This window comes from Hemiscyllium ocellatum, chromosome 10 (assembly GCF_020745735.1).
Source record: "Hemiscyllium ocellatum isolate sHemOce1 chromosome 10, sHemOce1.pat.X.cur, whole genome shotgun sequence".
Classification (NCBI taxonomy): domain Eukaryota; kingdom Metazoa; phylum Chordata; class Chondrichthyes; order Orectolobiformes; family Hemiscylliidae; genus Hemiscyllium; species Hemiscyllium ocellatum.
Window position 1 is genome coordinate 14,775,295 of NC_083410.1, and position 22,505 is coordinate 14,797,799.

Here is a 22,505-nt window from a genome sequence, read left to right on the forward strand (position 1 = left end):
CACCATACAGTGATGCTGCATTCCAGACTTTAACTACTTGCTGTGTTTAAAAAAATGTTTTCATGTCATTGCCCGCATTAAATAGCTTAAACACACATCTCTATCAAATCTCCTCTCCAAGTAGAACAGCCCAGCTTCTAGAAGTTCATCATCCCTGGAGCCCTGACTTTTTTTTGCATCTTCTCTAAAACGCTCACACCCTGCCTAAATTGTGATGCCAAGAATTGGACACAATATTCTAATTGGGGCTGAACCAGTGTTATACAAAAGATTCCTCATGAAGCGCCTTCAATTTATGATGCCCAGGATTTCCTGTTAGCCACTTTCTCCATCGGTCCTGCCCCTTCAGCTTCCTCCCCATATTACAACTTTTCCTTCTTTTTCACAAATTTTAACTTTTTAGCAAGTCTGATACATGGAATTTCAACAAATTTCTTCAGGACATAGAACATATAGAACATAGAACCTTACAGCACAGTACAGGCCCTTCAGCCCTCGATGTTGCGCCTTCCTGTCATACTAATCTGAAGCCCATCCCACCTACACTATTCCACATACGTCCATATGCCAGTTCAATGACGACTTTGATGCACTTAAACTTGGCGAATCTCCCACCATCGCAGGCAAAGCATTCCATACCCTTACTACTGAGTCAAGAAACTACCTCTGACATCTGTCTTATACCTATCTCCCCTCACTTTAAAGTTGTGTCCCCTTGTGTTTGCTGTCTCCATACTTGGAAAAAGGCTCTCCCTGTCCACCCTATCCAACCCTCTGATTATCTTGTATGTCTCTATTAAGTCACCTCTCAACCTTCTTCTCTCTAACGAGAACAGCCTCAAGGCCCTCAGCCTTTCCTCGTAAGACATTCCTTCCATACCAGGCAACATCCTAGTAAATCTCCTCTGCACCCTTTCCAAAGCTTCCACATCCTTCTTATAATGCAGTGACCAGAACTGTACACAATACTCCAAGTGTGGCCATACCAGAGCTTTGTAGCTGCAGCATAACCTCCTGGTTCCGGAACTCAATCCCTCTATTAATAAAGGCCAAAACACTGTATGCCTTCTTAACAACCCTGTCAATCTAGGTGGCAACTTTCAGGGATCTCTGTACATGGACATCAAGATCTCTGTGCTCATCTACACTCCCAAGAATCTTACCATGAGCCCAGTACTTTGCATTCCGATTACTCCGTCCAAAGTGTATCACCTCACACTTGTCCACATTAAACTCCATTTGCCACCTCTCAGCCCAGCTCTGCATCCTATCTATGTGTCTCTGCAACCTACTACATCCTTCGTCACTATCCACAACTCCACCAACCTTAGTGTCGTCCGCAAATTTACTAACCCACCCTTCTAAGCCCTGATCCAAGTCATTTATAAAAGTGATGAACAGCAGTGGACCCAACACCAACCCTAGTAACTGGACACCAAGATGAACATGTTCCATCAACTACAACCCTCTGTTTTCTTTCAGCAAGCCAATTACTGATCCAAACTGCTATGTCTCCCACAATCCTATTCACATATACCACATCAACCCTATTATCTCAACAAATAATCAAGTTAGTTAAACTCAACTGGTTTGTCTTATCCAATTTTTGTTGTTTTTCCTTCATTAATCTACAATTGGTCCCCAAGGAATTGTCAATATTGCCTTTAGTTATCCTTTCCTTACCTTTGAGGTTAAATTGACTGTTCTATAGTTGCTGGGTTTAGTCTTTTACTATTTGCTTAATGAAGGTGTAAGCATTTGCTAATCTCCTAGCCCTCAATTCTGCTGCCATTTCTAAGAAGGATCAGAGGATTACAGACAGTGCTTCTTCAATTTCCAAAGTCACTTCCCTCTGTATTAAGGTACGATTACATAACAACTTAGTATCCTGCCAGCCTTTCAAATACTAACTCGACCAATGTTTAGCCCACGTACTATCTCCTCCTTCACTATAACTTTGGCAATATCTTCTGCCTTGGTAAAGTACTCATCTTACCCTCATCCATTTGTAGATCAATCTGCTGATCCCTAGTCAGCTGCACCCCTCCTCTTAAAATATTTTACTATTCAATTGCCTTTAGAAGTCTTCTGGAATTTTTTTAAGAAAAACTTTGCTCACGGAATGTGGCTATCACTGGCTAGGCCAGCACTTGTTATCCATCTCTCCTTGCAGAAGGGGCAGTTAGGAGTCAACCACATGAGGATCATATGTCATCCAGACTCCAATTATGATAGATCTCCTTCTCCAAAAGGATATTAGTGAATCGAATAGATTTGTCCTGCAATCAAGTGGTTAGACAGTCATCATTAAGCTAGTTTTAATTCCAGATTTTTCATCAAATCGAATTTCACTATCTTTCATGGTGGGATTCCAACTCGTCCCTCGAACATTAGCCTCAAGTTCTAGATTATTACATTACCACCATTCTACATTACCACCTCACCTCAAATCAACATCAGCTACCATCTCCTTCTCATTTTCCTGCTGTCACTTACTTTCTTTCTCATTTTCTCCCCAAAGTATCGAAATGTAATTGAGAACCAGGTTAAATAATCAACCAGTCATCTGCAATAAGAGCCCTTTTTCGGTACCTTACTCTCCATTTCTTTCATCAACACTTTCAGGCAATTGTGAAAGCACCAAAGTTCAAAAAAATGTTACACACCTATTTAAGAATTGAATTAGTGCTTTCCTTTAAAGCATACAAAGCTTCAGTTATTTGAATTATAATATATTTCCTAAGAATATTGTAACAAGCAAATTTTATAATGAAGAAGTGTCATAACATTTAATGAATACAATGGATCTGATGGTTAAGCTACATTTCAAATGATTTACTTAGAATGAAAGATCTGTTCAGTATTCCCAATGTGGTGGGAGAAATATATTCAAAATATCGCAAGTACTTGTCAAAAAAATATATCAGGAAAATTAGACTTAAAGCATAACAGAGTGCAACTCACCTCTGAGGTATTTCACTTTGAGAAACTCCGGACTTGCTTTCTGACCTGGAAGTGGGTCATTCAACATCACTTTAGTCTGAGCTTTAATTCCCTCATAAAACTGGCCCATAGCAACGTGGCCCAGGCCTCTCATGTACTGGCAAACCTCATTGTATGGTTCCAACTGCAGGCACCCCTACATTTTTTTTGAAAAAAAGCAAGCACATTTACTGAGTTAGTTTCTCAAACTTCATAAATTCTATGATAGTATTTGCAGAAATAGATATTTAAACAATATTAAACTGATCCCTAGTTCTTTCTCAGTATTTACACAAATAATGGGCAGTAGCAGCATTGAGAACAGTGATAAATTGGGAAAATATGCAGAGGTGACATTAAAACCGAAGTCCTTCACTAAGAAGTTTGCAACACATGACAAATTCAAGGCGTAAAGTAACAGTCATCCCCAGAGTGTATTTTTCAGTGAACATAATGTGTTTTCTAGAAGACTATAAAAGGATAAGATTGTGCTGCAATTAGTCCAAAACAATGAGTGGGCACCTAAACATGCAGGCTGATCGAGTTCCAATATACACCAGTGAAGAAGCAAATTTGAGAAGGTCAATGGATGCAGTAGGTTGAAAAGCAGAAGGATGAACTGTAAGGAAAAGAAAATTAACCACTTTAAAAAACCAAATTTTTATAAACACAAAAAAGTAGTTGAAAGAGAGAGAGGACCATTTATAGACAATATGCTGGAATATGCATAAGACAAGAGGTAGATATGATGACACTATGGCTTTAAGAGGTGCATTTTGTTCTGGCTTTTTTTTGAAAACTGAAGGTTGAAACAGAGGTGATGAGCAGAATTCTTCAAAGCCAATAAAGAAAACAGCTTGAGAGGCCTTGGATTTTTTTTAAAAAAAAAGTTGGAACAACAGGAGCAGCCTGAATAGGTGACATGAAACTCCCAAAGAAGCAAATTTCTTTTAAATTTTAGTCTTCAGCAGTTGCTGGTGTCTTGAAGCTGGATGTGGAAGCTCTTATTCTTTTCTCTGTTACAACTAAAAGCTGGGGCTGTCTTCCTGCTGCTAGAATTGCATGTGAGATAATATATTTTACTGAATTTGTCTTTGCCAAGAGTGCGTTTAAGGGATGTTACTATATTCGAACATTAATAAGTGGTTTATTATTTTGTGAAGCATTGATAGTTATTGCCGTCATAGTTAAGGCAATTATTTTATTTTTATTTTGTCTATGTTTTTACACTACAGTTAAAATAAAGTGTGTATCACTTAAAAGTTGAGTAGTTTGACTAATCGAATTGTATCTCAAAGGCAAAGCCTTACACGACTTTAACATAAGGAAAAGTTAGGATCTAAATCATCTAAACATATTTTGAGGGGATTTCATCTGGTCCATAACAATAGGTAGCAGTGATCTAATTCAATTTAAATTAGTACAAATCGATAAGATAGCTGGAGACAAATTAGGATTTTAGCAGCAAAACCAACAAATCCCATAGGAGATGTCTGAAGCCGAGTGGGATCATATGCACACATAAATGACGGAGCTAGCCTTGGCAAATACGTCAAGGTGTGCATGCGTCCCTAATTGCCTACGAACTGTGTGTTTTGCTACGTTCTCGAATTGTTGGCTATGTGGTTTACATTGACCTTGGTATTGCTCGGAAGAGAATTTCATAATTTTGACTCGGAGAGTAAAGAAATGACAGAGGAGGAAAACGTGCTGTGGTAGTGTTCACATGCATCTACTGCCCTCATTCATCTTGGTTATAAAGGTCGTGAACGTAGGCAGTGTTACCAAAGGACCCTTGGCGAGTTGCTGCATTGCGTACTGTAGATGTTACACACTGCTGCTCCCATGCTTCAGGAGTGAAAGACGTTAAGATGATCAATGTGATGCCACCGGACAGACTGCTTTGCCCTGGAGGGCATCAAACTTTTTTTTGTGTTGTTGGAGATTCACTTATCCAGGCAATGGGAGACCATTCCATCACATGCATGCCTTGCACGTGGACAGACTCTGGGGAATCAAGAGCCTAGTTACTTGCTCTGAATTCCCAACCTCCTATATGCTTTTATAGGTGGAGTAATTATACAGCTGCTCTGGTTGTTTCTGGTCACTGGCAGTCCCCATCAAGTTGAAAGTGGGCAATTCAGAAATAGCAATGCTATTCACTGTTATGTGGACATGATCAGGGCCTCTCTTGATGCAAGGTCTGTCTGGCACTTGTGCAGCCACTGTAGAGAACAACATACCATTCCAGCATCTAATGATTGCAGTATGAAATCAATATGATTAATTAGGAGTGTTTGAAAGAACAGTAGATAGATCTTCACAAACATTTAAAATATACAGCAATTCTTAGAAGAGAAGACACTTCACCCGTGCTTCAAACATAAACCAGATATAGTATTACAGTCAGAGGATGAAACAGCATTCATGGTTCAAGAGATTCAAAGAAAGCCGAAATATGCAGTATAAGCAACTGGTTAGACACATGAAATACCTGCAATGGAATGAGAGGTTCCAAATTTGAAGCAGCATGGTTTTGGAGCAGTTTACTGAAATGGGAGTAGAAACTGGTACAATGATTAACAGAGTTGAGACCATAACACACTGGAAGCGGCAGAGTACACTGCTAAACTTCACACCAACAATCCTAGAGTCAAGCTATTTTCAGTGACTTGTGGTAGGAATGTGAACTGACAACTCCACTAGCTGGACTCTTGGAGAAGTAGGAAGGGGAGAGTGAGGGTTAAAACCATAGCGATGCACAACAATCTGATAGTTTAACAGGGAAGTAAGGGACCTTTTTTTGATATAGAATGATATAGCTAGACTGTGTTTAATGTCTGGGTTAATGCACATACATAGGCTTGTTGGGACTAGCTAGCTCTTCATTGTGAATTAGAAAAACAAACTAGATACATGCCAACTTTTGGGTCAATTTTTTTGTTTACAAGACAATTATGGTTTTGACTGCTCTGTTGTCAAATGCCAATGTAAGCTCACACCTACATTAAAAAAGGAAAAGAAAAAAAAATCACAAAAAATTCTGGTTGGTTCATAAATATTAAGAGCAGCATTGATACACGAGAGAAAGTCAAATACCTTCCAATTTCTCCAACCCTGAGTAAATGTCAAAAAGTACATCAGCATGGTGGCACAGTGGTTAGCACTGCCATCTCACAGCACCAGGGACTCAGGTTCAATTCCAGCCATGAGCAACCATCTGTGTCGAGTTTGTATGTTCTCCCCGGTGGGTTTTCCACACATGCTCTGGTTTCCTCCCACAGTCCAAAGATGTGCAGGTTTTGTCGGTTGGTCATGCTACAAAATTGCCTTGTAATGCCCAAGAATGTGCAGGTTAAGTGTATTAGCCATGGCAAATGGGTGCAGATCTGGCTGGCATGCTCGACAAAGGATCATTGCAGACTCAATAAGCTAACTGGCTTTTTTCTGCACTGTAGGAATTGTATGACTGAGTGGGAGGAGAAATGAATCTGAAAAACCTTTTAATATTAATTGGAAAACCTCTAGGAATATCGCATACCTTAAAGTCAGTCAAAGCATCCTGGACACTGCCATGATGATAAAGCATCATTCCTCTCAACTGAAGGGACTGAATGTGGTTCTGATTCAATATTAAGGCCTTTTGGAAACTTTCCATAGCTGCTTCAAAATCACCCAATTCTCTGTAGAAGAATACAGTATTACAATAGAATGCATCAGCCTCACATGCCAACTTTTCCCCACAATTAACACTAGTAAACTTGCCCATCATGAATAAGTAATGTCAATTAAGACAGTTTTCCAGTCATATTAAGCAGCATTTGTTAATACAAATTAATGAGTTTGGAGAAAGACAAACACTGAAGGTTAAATTAGGGATCATGCTATCTGAATAATGCAGAAGAGAGGTGTTTACCACCTTCATGCTGGCTTTAATTGAATTCCAAATGGCACTGAAGTTTAAAACAATCCCTTCTCAAATACATTCTGAATTCTTAATGGCAAGTCAACTATTAGATAAAAGCACAGGCTGGTGGCTAGCAAGCAACAAGGAGCTAGTAGTATAACTCTTACTATGCCTGCATCACTCAATGGACACTCTATAAATGGCACCAGAACGTGACATTCTAATAATTCTTCATAGTGTACTTAGGCTGAAATAGAGTCCCACTCATAGCCAGCTTGGAAAATTGTCAAGTTCACTCGCATGCTCAACATCAATCAATCTTTACTTATCTTCTTTCAGTTTTAACGGTGTAGGCTAAATCCTCATTCAACAGTGTCTCAAGATTGCAGAACAAAACTTTCAAGTCCAATGTGCCAGGAAAACAGAGAAAAATAGTTGGACTAACAAACAGCTATGTGCTCAAGCTGAACTGTGGTCTCACCTTGTACCCAAACATTCCATAAAAATGGACACACCTCTCGTTCACCACTTGCAAAGGGAGCAGAAAATATTGCAAACAATCATGAGGGAACTACAAATTTCACTCAGTTTTGACTAACGTGGTAATTAGTAAAGTGTTCTTTTATCCAGAATACAAAAGTATTTCATTGCCTTAATCTAGGCCAGACTTCTCGAAGGAAAAGCATTAAAATCTGACACATTCTAACCCAAACAATGAATGTGAAGGATATCATATGTGGAGCTTAGATGCTCACTTTGAACATCTGCGTGGAAGAGTTGCATTTATGTAGATCACTAAAATAATAATTTGAAGGTTGAATTATTTCAGTTTGGTAAGAAAACTGCAAGTACAGCGAGAAATGATCCCCCTGTGGAGTAGAGAGTCAAAAACCATAACAGTGGTTATGTTGTCACAGTAGAATCCAGTGCGGTGGGTTAATGACCCTGTGACATGTATTCAAATCTCAGCAGAAAATTTGGTTAATGGATGAAAAAGAAGGTGGCGTCCACGTGACTACCAGATTGTCACAGCATCCAATAGTTCACTAACATCTCTGGGGAGTGAAATCTGCTGACCTTACCCAATCTAGCCCATTTGAATGCTGACATACAGCCATATGGTTGATTCATAACTGCCATGTGAAATGGATTGGCAAGCCACTCCATTGTCAAAAAGTCTCATCACTGCCTGTGAGAGGGCTGTTAGGGAAGGGCAATAAATGCCAACCTTTGACGGTAAAAGCTACTGCTTGAACATATGAAATAAAACACAAACTGGACACAAATGAGTAAATGAATAAGGAGGGCAAAAAAAAAATGCAGATTGATGTTTTCGAAAAATGTTGCAGATCTTAGACTTTGCACTCTTGAAAAATTAGCTACAAAATGCTGAAGGCCCTGCTCCAGCTAAAGCAATTTTCTGTAATATCATCGAAGAGTCAATGGAGGAGTAAGCTAGTCTAACAATCCTACCAGCAGATCAAATTACAGAAGTCTCTTGTTGTTGGTCTGTACCCTCACATTTGTTCCAATTTAGTGACTAAAAATCAACTAAGAACGGAATTTCTCAGTCCCCTTTCCCACCAAAACTAAAACTAAACAAACCTGTAGGCTTGGCCCAGACTTCTATATGCATCCGTAAAATCTGTTTTGAGTTTAATGGCATCTTTAAATGTATCAATTGCTTCCTACAAGAGCAAAGAACAAAAACAGGATTTATTTTACAAACTAATCACGTGAAACAAATACAAAGTGCCTACTTTACAGCAGAATTTTCTCTAAATCCTTATTTAGATCAATCAATTAGCTGATCACAAACCGCAAGTAATTGATACTACTCACTACAAGAACAGGATATATTTTACTATACAGTCGAGTGTGATGCTGGAAAAGCACAGCAGGTCAGCCAGCATCCGAGGAGCAGGAGAATCGACGTTTACTGCATAAGCCCTTCATCTTTACTGATGTGCTGCAGTGCTTTTCCAGCACCACGCTCTCAACTCTGATCTCCAACACTTGCAGTCCTCACTTTCTCCTATATTTTAATATACCAAAAGCAACACTGTGGCCCAGAGTACTGAGCCTCAACACACTGTAGCGCAAATTAGTAAAATGTCAATCCTAAATGTGAACTCCCTCTGTCAATCATAAGAATTGCACGGAGCTGAAGGAGACTGTTGGAGAAATGCTCTAAGTATCGCCTTAAATGTAGCCTCCAGATGCAGTCAGTGGTTGAATTCTAAGAAAGGAAAGAGCTAATGCTCATTAAACCAGGAAGGGTCAATACAACAAAATGTGCTGCACCAGATTCTGAGGCTTCATCTTAAGTTCACTTACAAGCAATCTTTCTGTGAGCTATGGAGTAAACAAGGAATTTTACATCCCCAAGTACTAACATTTCAATACTCAAGGGTTATTTACATAATCCTTCTGGTAATTTTTCTTGTGGTCTTGGTAGAGAAGCTGTGGAAGTATTGCATCAAAAATACATGAAATAGCATTTCTGCAAAATCAGTAAATATATATATGAGAGATAATGGCTCCAGAAAATAAAAATATGTATAACTTTAACTTCCAGATACTGTCTCATTACAGATGAACCTCGATTATCCGACTTTCGAGTACCCAAATATTGGATTATCTCACAAGATCGCAAGGTCTCAATGCTTGGCTAAACTACGTTTGCCAGCATTCAAATATCCGGAATTTAATTATCCAAACGAAATACTTCCCACTCACGTCCTTTGGACAGTCGAGGTTCCTCTGTACTTAGATATACAGTTCCTTCAAAATCTGCAAGGGAGATTAGATTTCAATCAGCTTGAGGGGAAAACAAAACAATGCAGGACAATGAATTGATCCAGCAGTTAAGACCCTGGAAGGATAGACACCAACTTTTATAGATGGAAGTTTATCACTCTTGCATCCCAGTAGGTCAATTCTGTTCTCCAGAGAACAGCTCACAAGTTGTGGACATATTGCTACTTAATAATTTAAATGACCTGTCAGCTATCTAAAAGGTATAATTATAAGTGAATACCTCAGCAGCACGTGTAATTCTGGATTTCTCAAACACATAAAATTGATGGATTTGGTTCAATATCCTTATTCTTACATAATACACTTACCTTCAGCATACCTCTGTGATAGAAGGTTAAACCTTTGTACAGCATTGCAATTGGTTGATATTTCTTCATTTCTAAAGACAACTGGAAATCTTCATGTGCTGCTGCATAATCCTGAATGATATAATTACACAAAAGCTAGAAGCCTACTTAAAACTTAGAAATAAAACCAAAGTTTTTTTTAAAAAAACGTGGTAACATAACTATTCTTCCAAGTTGATTATCCAAACATATCAAATACTAATTTCCTTAATTACAGAGTTTAGTGTGATGGAGTGCACACTGTAGATCAGTCATGCCTTCGATATAAGGACAGGTGCCATGTGGAAAGGGAAAAAGGAAAAATATCAAGTTGCCCTAGGACCTATTTATGTCAATAAAAACACCAATTCTTTCAATACATTCTCTTAAGTGCACAAAAATACAAAATAGGGGGAGAATAGACCACTTGGCCACTTTAGCCTGCTCGATCATTCAGCAAGATCATGGCTGATCTGTTTGTGCCTTGCATTCCATATTCCCATCTACATCAGATTCCCCTTCCTAAGATTATCAACCTTGCCCTGAAGAGGATCAGAGACTCCTGCTTCCACTACTTTCCAAGGCAGGGAGTTATTAACCCGGAGGAAAAATATTCTCCCAAAATTCTGTCATAAAACAGCAACCACTAATTTTAAAACAATATCCTTTGGTTCTGGACTTACGAACAAAAGGTAACATCCCTCCCATGTCCACCTTGTCAGAACTATTCAGAATCTTCTACACCAGTTAAGTCATCCCTCACTTGTAAACTCCAGCGGAAACAAGCCCAGCATATCAAACCTGTCCTCATGAGACAACCCACTCATTCCAGATATCAAGTAAAAGCTCCTCTAAGGACTTGATGGGATGCATCCTAGGAGAGTAAAAGAAGGAGCTTCAGAGATAGTTGATGCACTGGAATCCATAGATTCTGGAAAAGTTCCAGATTAGAAAACTGCCAACTTAACACCTTTATGTAAAAATAAGGAAAGGAGATTAAAAAAAAAAGATATGCTCAAATCAACCTCGTTAGAGATGATATTACACACCTCTGGAGCAGGTGGGATTGAAACTGGGCCTGCCAGTTAGCTCAATGTCTGCTATTGAGAAATGTTAAGAGTACATTATAAAGGATGTAATAGCAGAGCAATTAGAAATGCATAATACGATCAAGTAGAGTTATCACGGCTTTAAGGGGAATTCATGCCTGAGAAATATATGAGAATTCTTTGAGGAAGTGACAGATAGCTAAAGGGGCAGCAGTGGATGTAAAATATTTATATTTTCAGATGTTTGAAAAGGTATCACGTGTTAGGTTGCTTATTAAGCTAAGAGCCCATGGTGTTGAAAATAGTACATTAACATGAATAGAGGATTGGTTAATTATTACAGGATAGGGAACAGAGATAAGGCGTCATGTTCAGGATGCACCATTAATGAATGAAGGGTTATAGGGATTAGTGCTGAGCCACAATTACAATATATATTAATCACCTGGATGACAAAGTAACTGTACAATAGTCAAGTGTATGGATGTCCAAAATAGTTGCAAAGGTATGTACTCGACCATCTACAGAGGGATATAAACAAATTAAGCAAATGGGCAAAAAAAGTGGCAGATAGAATAGAATGTGGGAAAGTGATAGATAATGCAATTTAGCAGGAAGAATAGAGAACCTGATTATTATTGAAGTGGAGAAAGACTTCAGAAAACAACAGCAAACAGGATTTGGGAGTCTTCATGCATAAAGCACAAAAAGCTAGCATACATGTTCACAGGGTGATCGAGAAGTCAAATGTAATGTTGGCTTTTATTTCAAATGGAATGAAGTGTAAACATTGGAACATCTTCCTTGAACTAGAGAGATTCAACTGGAATATTGTGAACATTTATGGGCCCTTATGTAAGGAAAGATACAGACCAGGATTGAAGACAGTCCAGAAAAACTTCAGTCGGTTGAAATCAGGTATGGAGGGAAAGCCTTATGAGAGGAAATGGAGTAGACTGGACTTATACTGCTTGGAGTTCAGAAAAAGGAGAGGCAACCTAATGAAATGTGCAAGTTGCTTAGGGGACTTGACAGGATCAATGCTGAAAGGTTGTTTCCCCTTCTGGGAAGGTCGAGGATCAAAGGGCATAATCTCAGAATAAGACACCACCCATTTAAAATACAGATGAGGAGGAATTTCTTGGAGAGTAGTGAATTTGTGGAATTCTTTACACAGTGACTCAGCCTCTGCAGCCATAAGTACATTCAAGGCTGATACAGACTGATTTCTAATCAGTGTGGTGCTGAAAAAGCATAGCCGGGCAGGCAGCATTCGAGGAGCAGGCTTATGCCTGAAACGTCGATTCTCCTACTCCTCGAATGCTGCCTGACCAGTTAGTTGTACTTTTCCAGCATCATACTCTTCAACTTTGATCTCCAATATCCTCAGTCTTCGCTTTATCCTAGATTTCAAATCAGTAAGGGAATCAGGTATTAAGGAGAAAAGCTAGAAAAGTGGATTCCTGAGTGATCAAATCAGCCATGATCTCAAACAGTGGAGCAGATTCAATGGGCTGAATTGGCTTGCTCCTGCTATGTCTTATGGTCTAAGACATTTACATCTACCAGTAATAAAGTGTACTCACTCACATACAAATTTCTCTCTCCACTCCCTTTCACAAGGTCGTTAATTCATTTATGAGTTATAGCTACACTTTTACTAGTTGTGATTCAGTAGTTCATCAAGTATCAAGATAGACTGTGTTTTTCTGGTATTTCTTTACAGGAAACTGATGTATAGCCATGCACTTGTAGTCACAATGTTTGGATGGTGATAACAAGTGCATATCTGACCAACTTCCCATTCACAAAAGGCACTATACCAAATATAATAATCTCACTACCTTTTCAGCTAAGAGCAGTTAATTTAGCACAGATCCATGATCAGGTATGGGGACACCAGCTCTATATGATTAACTTATTCATTACTTGAATCAGTTGATTCAACCAGTAGGCTTGCCTATGGATCTGCTAAATGTTTCAGCAAGCGTATAAAAAATTATCTGCCTCAAGAGTTTGGCTTTAATGTGTCTCGTCAACTATCATTTATGCTCATCACTTCACAGAATCAAACAGTAATCTGGTTTTACCCTTTCTAAATGCTCCAACATCTTATTTATTTTCATGAGCTCCCTTTCTGCTTGACTGCAGGTTTAAACCCTCATTTTAGCTACCATTGTAGAAATATAACCTTGTGATGTAACAAACACTCCTTACAAAATTCAATTTGTATGGCTGGGTTCTTAGGTTGTTACTGTAATACAATAATTACTGCTAACAACAGCAAACATCATTATCTATGCACATACCTCAGATATGAAGTGAAGAGTGCCTCGATGCCTGTACAGACGTGCTGTTGGGCGCAACTGAATGGCCCTGCTGAGATCATTCAAAGCTTCACTGATTCGACCCAGGGGAGACAGAATCTGCCAAATTAGAAAACAGGGATACCAGTATCACAATGTGCACATAAACCACCCTAATTGCTTTTCATGACAACAAGCATGTCAGAACTATAATTAAGACAATGAACCAAAACAAATCTTACCTCTGCTCTCTGCTCAAATACCTCAGGTGCATTTGGTTCTAAGGTTATAACTCTGTTGAGCTCAAAGAGTGCAAGCTCAGCATTTTTGATATCCTGAAATACAAATGTGACCTTGAATACAAGTGAGTTAACACAGATTAATATTATGTATGGAATTTTGTCGAAAGAATAAATCAGTCACTTAGTGCTTGAAAGGCACAAGTCTTATTGACGGAAAAAACAATGGGACCAGAGTACAAATATACCAAAGTAATGCTAAAGATAAGCAAGTGTTAAGTTTCATTTTTAGAGGGATAATAAAGTAACAAATGTCTGCTAAACATATATCAAACTTCTGTTCAACCACATTTAAAGAGTTCTGCAGAGAGAACTAAATAGAGGTCATTAAAATTCTGAACAGATCTAACAGAGTTGGTTCAGACAGAGTGTCTTCTCCTATGGGGAAAAGCATGGGTGGGTGGCACGGTGGCACAGTGGTTAGCACTGCTGCCTCACAGCGCCCGAGACCCAGGTTCAGTTCCCGACTCAGGCGACTGACTGTGTGGAGTTTGCACGTTCTCCCCGTGTCTGCGTGGGTTTCCTCCGGGTGCTCCGGTTTCCTCCCACAGTCCAAAGATGTGCGGGTCAGGTGAATTGGCCATGCTAAGTTGCCCGTAGTGTTAGGTAAGGGGCAAATGTAGGGGTATGGGTGGGTTGCGCTTCGGCGGGTCAGTGTGGACTTGTTGGGCCGAAGGGCCTGTTTCCACACTGTAAGTAATCTAATCGAATCTAATCATAATTCGAGGTCATCAATAGGAGGTAATCACCAACAAATCCAAAAGGGAAACCGTAAGGAACTTCTTTCTTCCAAGAGTGGTGACAACTTGGAACTCACTACCATCGAATGTGATTGAAGTGAATAATGCAAAAGCTTTTAAGGAGAAACAAGCCAGGCATATGAGGAAGAAGTGAATAGATGGTGACGACGATGATTTGGTCTAGGAAAGATAAGAGGATGCCCAGGTGAAGTATAGCAGAAACATCAGCATGAATAGGTTGTGTCATATATCAAATTCCAGTCATGTAATTTTGGTCAGTAATTTCCTCTCCTGTATGCTTACATTTCTGAAATCATCTTGGGAGATGGTGGCCAATCATTAACAAACAACAAGTGGTATAAATAGCTTAAGTTTATCACACTTTATCAACAGATCAATCTTCTGGGCTTGCATAAAACTCATTCACAACTTCTAAATAAAGATTAAATCTTGCAATAAATTCATAGAAATATCACAAGTTCTCACAAATCATACCTCAGACTTTAATCGGAATTGAATACTGACCTGTAGACCCTTCTTTCCATATGCTATTCCCCTTCCGTAGATAGCACCGACTAATTCTGGGTTTCCCTATTCTCAGGCATCAAAATAAAGGAAAGACAAGTATTATGAATATAGTTATGTCAAACAAATGTGCATCTGTACAGTGCTACACCTGTTGTACCATTATGACTCACTATATTTTCAGTGTTATTCCACAAATGGTATATTTAAAGTGAATATATATATTTACTTGTCCTGTCAGAGGGAAGCATTCAATGCCTATGCCCTAATTTTCCAAAGTCAGATTTTTAAAAAAGATACGGAATATGTGCAAAATTCATGAGACGTTCAATATTGGCTCAGTAGCAAATATCCTATTACTCAGTCCCCACATGTTAAGAATCTAATTCACAAGCTAGACTTATGGAGAAAAAAAAATGGCACATAAATACACATGAGACTAAAACGAGATTTACAGTTTTGTTGTAGTTTTCATAAAATGTACATACCTGTAGCAGTACTGAAAAGTGTTTAATTGCTTCATCATACAAGTTGTTTCCAATTAAGGCATAGCCAAATGCTGAGAAATAAAGATGGAGTAACTTAATTAAATATACATTAACTTAAAAATGAGTCATAATCTGAGGGATGCTGCAGTTCATTTCCAAAGAAATGAAGGGGATGCAGTACCTGTAACATATGTGAATTTCCAGAAAGTGTAAGATACCATATCAAAAACTAAGATAACAGCCCAGATGTTGGAGATAGTAAACTAGCATGGATAGAGGATTGGCTACCTAACAGAAGACAGACAGTTGAGGTAAGTGGGAATTTCAAAGGGGCAACCTATAATTAGTGGAAGAATCAGTGCCGGGGCCTCAGTTATTTCTACTATATATGAGTGAGCCAGGTTTGCAGTTGACATAAAACTAGATGGAAAGGTAAATGCTGAGGATGACTGAGAGGGTTAAGTGAAGGGGCAAAATCTTGGCGGGTGAAATATAATGTTGTAAAATGTGAGGTTATGCTTTATGGCAGGAAGAATAGAGGAGTCAATATTATTTAAATCAAGAAAGACAACAGAAAGCTACAGCAGAGAAGATGGGGATACCTTTTACATAAGTCACAAAAAAATTAGCATCTGACTTCAGCAGATAAAAGGTAAGGCCAATGGACTGTTGGCTTTTATTTCAAAAGGAACAGAATATAAAAACAAGGTGGTCTTTCTTACATTATTCAAGGACTAGTTAGACCACACCTGGAATACTGTGAACAGTTTTGGTTCCCTTACCTAAGGAAAGGTATACCTGCACTGGAGGAAGTCCAGAGAAGTCTCACAAAGTTAATCTTGAATAGGTAAGGACTCTATTATGAGGAAAGATTGAGTGGGTTGGGGTGTACTCATTGGAGTTCAGAAGAATGCAAGGCAACCTTATTGAAACATACAAGCTGCTCAAAAAACTTGACAAGAGTAAAGGCAGAAAGTGAGAGAGTCAAGAACCAAAGGACATAACTGGACTAAGGGGTCGTCCATTTAAAACAGAGATGCAGAGGATTTTTTTCTTTCAGAGAGTAGGAAATCTATGAAATTGTTTACTGCAGAATGCTTTAAGAGGCTGATTTGTTAAACCTATTTAAGGCTGAGCTACACAAATTTCTGATCAGTGAGGTAATCAAAGGTTGTGGGAATAAGGCAATCATGGAGCTGAGGATTATCAGCTCAGCCACAATCCCACTGAATGGTATAGCACACACAATGGGCTGAATGGCAAATTTCCACTCCTATGTCTTAAAATAATAATTATATTTAAAACTTACTTTATCTTTATTTTTAAGCAATTAAATACTGATGTAGCTAGCTTACTGAATGCAATGCATGAGGGAGGAGTATTTAACACACATGAATTCAAGATTAGCACCTTGTTTAAAAACTACAAGTAAATATTAACAGCTGTCACAGTCATCAATTTAAAAATTCAGCAATTGAGCAATTTCAGAGTGTTCTGGAAACACAGGCTTAATACAGGAGACAAGATCCCAACAAAGTCACTAATATTCACACATTCAAAACAAGCAAAATATTGAGCTCTTTATGTCGGTCAGATCAGAAAAGCCATTAATGGCAACATTCGTTCATTGAATGCAATATACAAAAGTCTAAGAATACTTCCTTTCTCATGCAGAGGGCTGATTGACAGAAACAATGCCAACTTTGATTGCCAAATTAAGGCAGGAGCAATGCTTCTTGTTCACTATCTAACAACCTCAACAAGGATGTAAATGCAACATGGCTAATGAGTACATTTGGTACCCCAAGTAGCTCAACTAGATAGGCTTCACTGCTGAAGTTCAAATGTTAGCATTGGCCACTTGGGACAGATATAAAAAAAGTGACCCATGTTTATGAAACTATCCTTCGAGAGATTACAGAGATGGAAGTGAGCAAAGAGAAAAGGTATGTTGCAAAACTACCTTTCTTTCTAATTGCGTCATGGTTTCTGCAACTTTTTGATCATCATTTGTCCAAATATATCACAGATGATCAACAGTGAACAACGACAGCACAGCTGAACCCAAATGGGCCACTGCTCTTGTGGAAAGGTAGTCATGTCTCAACCTCTGAGTCAGGAGGCTTTTGTTCAAGTCCTATCTGCTCCAAAGGTGTGTTATAACACGTCTGAATAAATTATTTGAAAATATTTATAAACAAACATTCCCACTAGGGCCTATTTAATCTGATGAACTCTCTTTTTTTGCTGCTATATAAAACCCTTGTTCAGCCACATTTGGAATACTGTGCAGTTTTGGTCGCTACACAACCAGAAGGACATGGAAGCTTTCGACAAGATGCAGAGAAGGTTTACCAGGATGTTATCCGGTCTCAAGGGCATTAGCTATGAAGAAAGATTAAGAAGACTAGGATTGTTTTTATTGGAAAGACGGTGGCTGACAAAAAACCTGATAGAAGTCTACAAAATTATGACAGGCATAGATAAGGCCAGAAGGTTTTTCTCAGGTTTGAAGTTGCAGTTACAAAGGGGGACAGGTTCAAAGTGAGAGGGGGAAGTTTAAGGGAGACATGCAAGAGAAGGTTTTCACGCAGAGTGCGGTAGGAGTATGGAACGCATTGCTCGAAGAGGTGGTGGAAGCAGGCACGTTGGCGACATTTAAGAGGCAACTGGATGGTTACACAAATGCAGGTGGGACGGGGGCGCAGGGAGGTTGAGAGATACGGACCAAATAAGGGCAGGACAGTTTTAGTGAAGGCATGATACTTGACACAGGCTTGGAGGGCGGAAGAGCCTGTTCCTTTGCTGTATTTCTCATGTTCTTTTGTTCTTATCCAAGGAGAGATTCTGTGTCATAGTGGTAGACTCCCTACCTGCGAGGTAGGTGGCCTGGATCCAAGTTATACCTGCTCCATTAGTGTTTAATAACACTAAACAAGCTGATTAGAAAGTATTCAACACAGCATCTAAGAACTGCTTCGACAAAATATTTTAGGGGATCTTGAGGTGCAATAGGATTGTCCCTACCTTGAGCCCAAAGATTCAGGCTCAAGTCCCACCTGCCTCAAAGTGTATCGTAACATGTTCAAACAAGCTGATTTGACAAAATTTAGTACAGGTACAGATTAGGTTAGTGAGATATTCCTAGCACTTCTCACAGGTGGCAGGAACTAATGGAAGATTGTGCCTGCTCTTGCAACTTACCAACAGTCAGCGATGGAACAACACTCATGCCTGTCAGGTGCAGGTCCTACAATTATCACTACAGTGGGAAACACGACAAGCTTAAATCACGTCTTGTCCTTGACTTTATCCAAATTAAAAAGCTACTGATACAACCAACAAACTAACACATACCCAACTCTTCATTTGTATTCTCATCAATACTTGAAAAAGGGAATCTCTTTTGTTCAGCTAATGTTTTGGCTTGATTCTGAAATTGAGAAACAATGCATTGGTGCAGAGAATATGTCAACAAACTGCAAAATATGTTTTAACTGTAAATCATTTCCATAAATTAAGGAGCAATTTCTGCCAACACTGCTATCAATTCTCCTCAAAGAATTCAGTCCAGATGCCTTGCTTAAATGCAGAACCTTACATTTGTTTGCTTTGATAAAAGTTCAATGTAGTCCAACGGAGGCCATTTATGATGAAATCCTGTTGAACACTCCTTTCCTCTTGTATAAATTAATTTCTGTTTCCAAAGTAATGGATTTGATTTTTCTCTCCCCACCAATTGCTGTTGACAATTCTAAATAAGCTGTTGGACATCAAAAATTCTGCTCCTTGTAAAACACAACCTATAAAATCAAAGAAAGAATTCTGTGTCTTCTCTCACAGTGGCTTCCTAGTTTTCCCAGTCAGTTGCAAAGCTAAGGGGAGTAAGTGAGCAAACTCTCTTCAACAGAACTGTCAGACCAGAAGGAGCTCCTCACAGGATTTTCAACCATCCATGTTCAACTGACGATGCGAGGTGGGTTCTAATTAATCCCTTTGAAGCCCATATTACCAAAAAGATTTCAATAGCAAACAAGTTTTATATTCAATTGGAAACTATTACAATTTTGGAAGATTTTCTGTCCTGAAATAATTGGTATCAATTATTCTCAGTGAACTGCACTACTCTCAAATACTTCCTCTGCTACCTCAAAAATTTCTGGCAACTTCATTAAGTAAAAGGGACAGCAGCAAAATGGACATAAAATTAGTTAAATGATAGGTAACAGTAGGAGATCATGGTTACTATTTGGACTGGAGAAAGACTTAAACTGGAATTCCCTAGGGACAGCGTTATGACCCCGGCCCTTCTTGATATACAGGGTACAATTTCAAAATTTACGAATGACAAAACTTGGAAGTATTATGTACTGAGGAAGACTGTGTAGATCTTTAAAAGGACTTGGCCAAGTTGCTGCAATGGACATACAAATGTCAGTGATCAACTTTACAAAGAAAATGGGGAAAGGCAATACAGAAAAACATATAATTTTAAAATGGATGCCAGTGCAGAGGGACCTAGTGGTATATATACAAAGATGGCAACACAGGTTGAACGAACAATTGAATAAATATAAAGGATCTCGGAGTTTAGATATGGGAGTATAGAGTACAAAAAAGACGAAAAGATAAACTCTTATAAAACTGGTTCAGCCTCAAGTGAAGCATTATTTCTAATTCTGGACATCACATGTTCAAAATGATGTGAAGCTATTGGTGAGGGTGCAGAACAGATTCATAAGATGAGGATTTTCATTTACACAATAGATTATAGAAGCTGGGTAGTTCTCTTTGGAGAAGGTCAAGAAGAGATTTGACATAGATAGGACACACAATATCATAAGGAGTCTGGACAGACCAGATATGTAAACTATTCCCACTGGTGGAAATATTGAGATGACATTTACTGAGGATGTTTGGCAAAGAAGCAATTGCCACAGGAGGAAAAACATTTTTTTAACGCAGCGAATAGCTCTGATCTGGAATGTACTGCCTCAATTTTGTGGAATTGGGTTCAAACATGGTTTTCAAAACAGAATTGGATAAAATCTGAATAGGACAAATTTGCAGGATTGTCGATGACAGACAAGGAAAGCATCAAGTGGAATTGGTCTTAGAGAGAGCTGAACCAGGTGTTCTTCTGCATTGTAAGTATCCCATGATATTTCGTGCGAAAATATTTAATAGCTCCTTAAAATATGTCCCAGACTTGATTATGCTTGGTTCCTGAAAAATCCAATGCTTTTAGGATTAAAAACAAAAAAAGAGCTATAAATAAGTGTGAATAATTCTGACACTTGCTACACTCAACAGTACACAAAGCTGGGAAAAAAAAACTATTTCCTCATAATATGAATTTAGAAATCTGCAATCAAATATCAGGTTAGTCATAAAATGAAGAGATTTTAAGACTGAAATTGATTCAGTTAACTCAATTCTTTTTCAGTTGGTGTTTTATAACTCAACCTATTGTAAATTTGAAACACTAGATACAAAATAATTAATAATACTCTTCACAGATTTGGCCAGTATTTAACACTGAAGTTATCTTTATTTCAAAATAATAAAATCGATGTGCAACCGTAATCAATGTATTTACTGTATCCATGAGATTTTTAAAAGGAACAGGATAACGTACCAGAATTTTCTCTGTATCAAGGGCTAGCACTGGTTCACATGGTGGAGCCCCACTTGGGATACAGTCTGTATCTTCAGGATTCAAAAATGAAGACTCTAAAACATAAAGCAAAGCAAACCTCTTAGTAAAACATTCAGTACCTTAAATCTTTTTTGTTTTATTTTCATAATTTTAATCTCAGCCTTCCGCCCAATGAAAGGCACACAATTGAAAAACATTTTTAATTTTATAAGCATTAACTGCATTTTGCATAATTCCAATTAGCTCTTCCACTTTCTTTTTATTTCAAAAGATTTTTTTTTAAATGTTCCGATATATTTTAAATATTTGTTCACAAACAATGACAGAAACTGCTGGAAAAACTCTACGGGTTTCTGAGGAAGGGTCACTGGACCTGAAGTGTTAATTCTGATTTCTCTCCACAGATGCTGCCAAACCTGCGCAGCTTTTCGAGCAATTTCTTTTTGTTTCTGATTTCTAGCATTCACAATTCTTTTGATTTTTAAATATTTGCTCCACAGGTTACTTCGATATACAGAAGACCACAAGCATGAGAAAATACACCCCAAAAGCATTGAGTAAATGTAGATCTGAAAAATCTGTTTGATAAAGTCTTCATTGAGCTATGATATAGAATGTAGGCCAATATGTTCATTATCAAAATCATGGAGTGAATAGTCTTCGTTGGTCAGAGATTTGAGTGCAGGAGTTGGGATGTCATGTTACAGTGATACAAGACAATGGTGAGGACACCTTTGGAGCACTACATACAGTTCTGGTCGCCCTGCTATAGGAAGCATGTTATTAACCTGATAAGGGTGCAAAAAAGATTTAGAAGAATGTTACCAAGACTGGAAGTTTGACTGATTAGAAGAGGTTGGATATACTGTGGTTTTTTACCTTGGAGTGTAAAAGGCTGAGAGGTGACCTTACAGATGTTTATAAAATCATTAGGGCCATAGATAAATAAGGTGAATAGCAAAGGTCTTTTCCCCAGGATAGGGGAGCATATGTTTAAGGAGAGAGGGGAAAGATTTGAAAGGGACCTGCAGGACAACTTTTCCCACACAGACTGTGGTACATATATGGAACAAGAGGTAGAAGCAGGTACAAATACAATATTTAAAAGACATTTGGTCACATGTATAGATAGGAAGGGTTTAGAGGGATATGGGTCAAACAGACAAGTGGGACTAGTTCAATTTAGAAAAGCTGGGCAGCACGGACAAGTTGGGCCAAAAGGCCTGTTTTCCTGCTGTACGACTCCAACTTCATGGATGAGAACAGTACTGCATGCTGATTTCACTATCAGGCATTAAGCAGAGATACTGAACTCTGCCTTGATTGGTCATCTGAATACTAGAGTTCCATATTACAAACTCAAGAGATCAAATTCCCCTCTTCAAACAATGCCACATTACTTGC

At 38.5% G+C, this 22,505-nt stretch overlaps 1 protein-coding gene across 2 annotated transcripts in view; it reads right to left on the reverse strand.

Moving 5' to 3' along the window:
* Window positions 1–22,505, reverse strand: part of ttc13 (tetratricopeptide repeat domain 13) — a 62,302-nt gene that overhangs the window by 26,663 nt on the left and 13,134 nt on the right. For both annotated transcript variants that reach the window (XM_060830807.1, XM_060830806.1), the window contains exons 2-11: window positions 21,081–21,175; window positions 18,800–18,875; window positions 15,443–15,513; window positions 14,955–15,020; window positions 13,633–13,725; window positions 13,394–13,510; window positions 10,018–10,128; window positions 8,495–8,577; window positions 6,524–6,665; window positions 2,965–3,139 (exon numbers count right to left, since the gene is read on the reverse strand). In XM_060830807.1, the coding sequence (XP_060686790.1) occupies window positions 2,965–3,139; window positions 6,524–6,665; window positions 8,495–8,577; window positions 10,018–10,128; window positions 13,394–13,510; window positions 13,633–13,725; window positions 14,955–15,020; window positions 15,443–15,513; window positions 18,800–18,875; window positions 21,081–21,175 (1,029 nt within the window). The remainder of the gene's footprint in view (window positions 1–2,964; window positions 3,140–6,523; window positions 6,666–8,494; window positions 8,578–10,017; window positions 10,129–13,393; window positions 13,511–13,632; window positions 13,726–14,954; window positions 15,021–15,442; window positions 15,514–18,799; window positions 18,876–21,080; window positions 21,176–22,505) is intronic.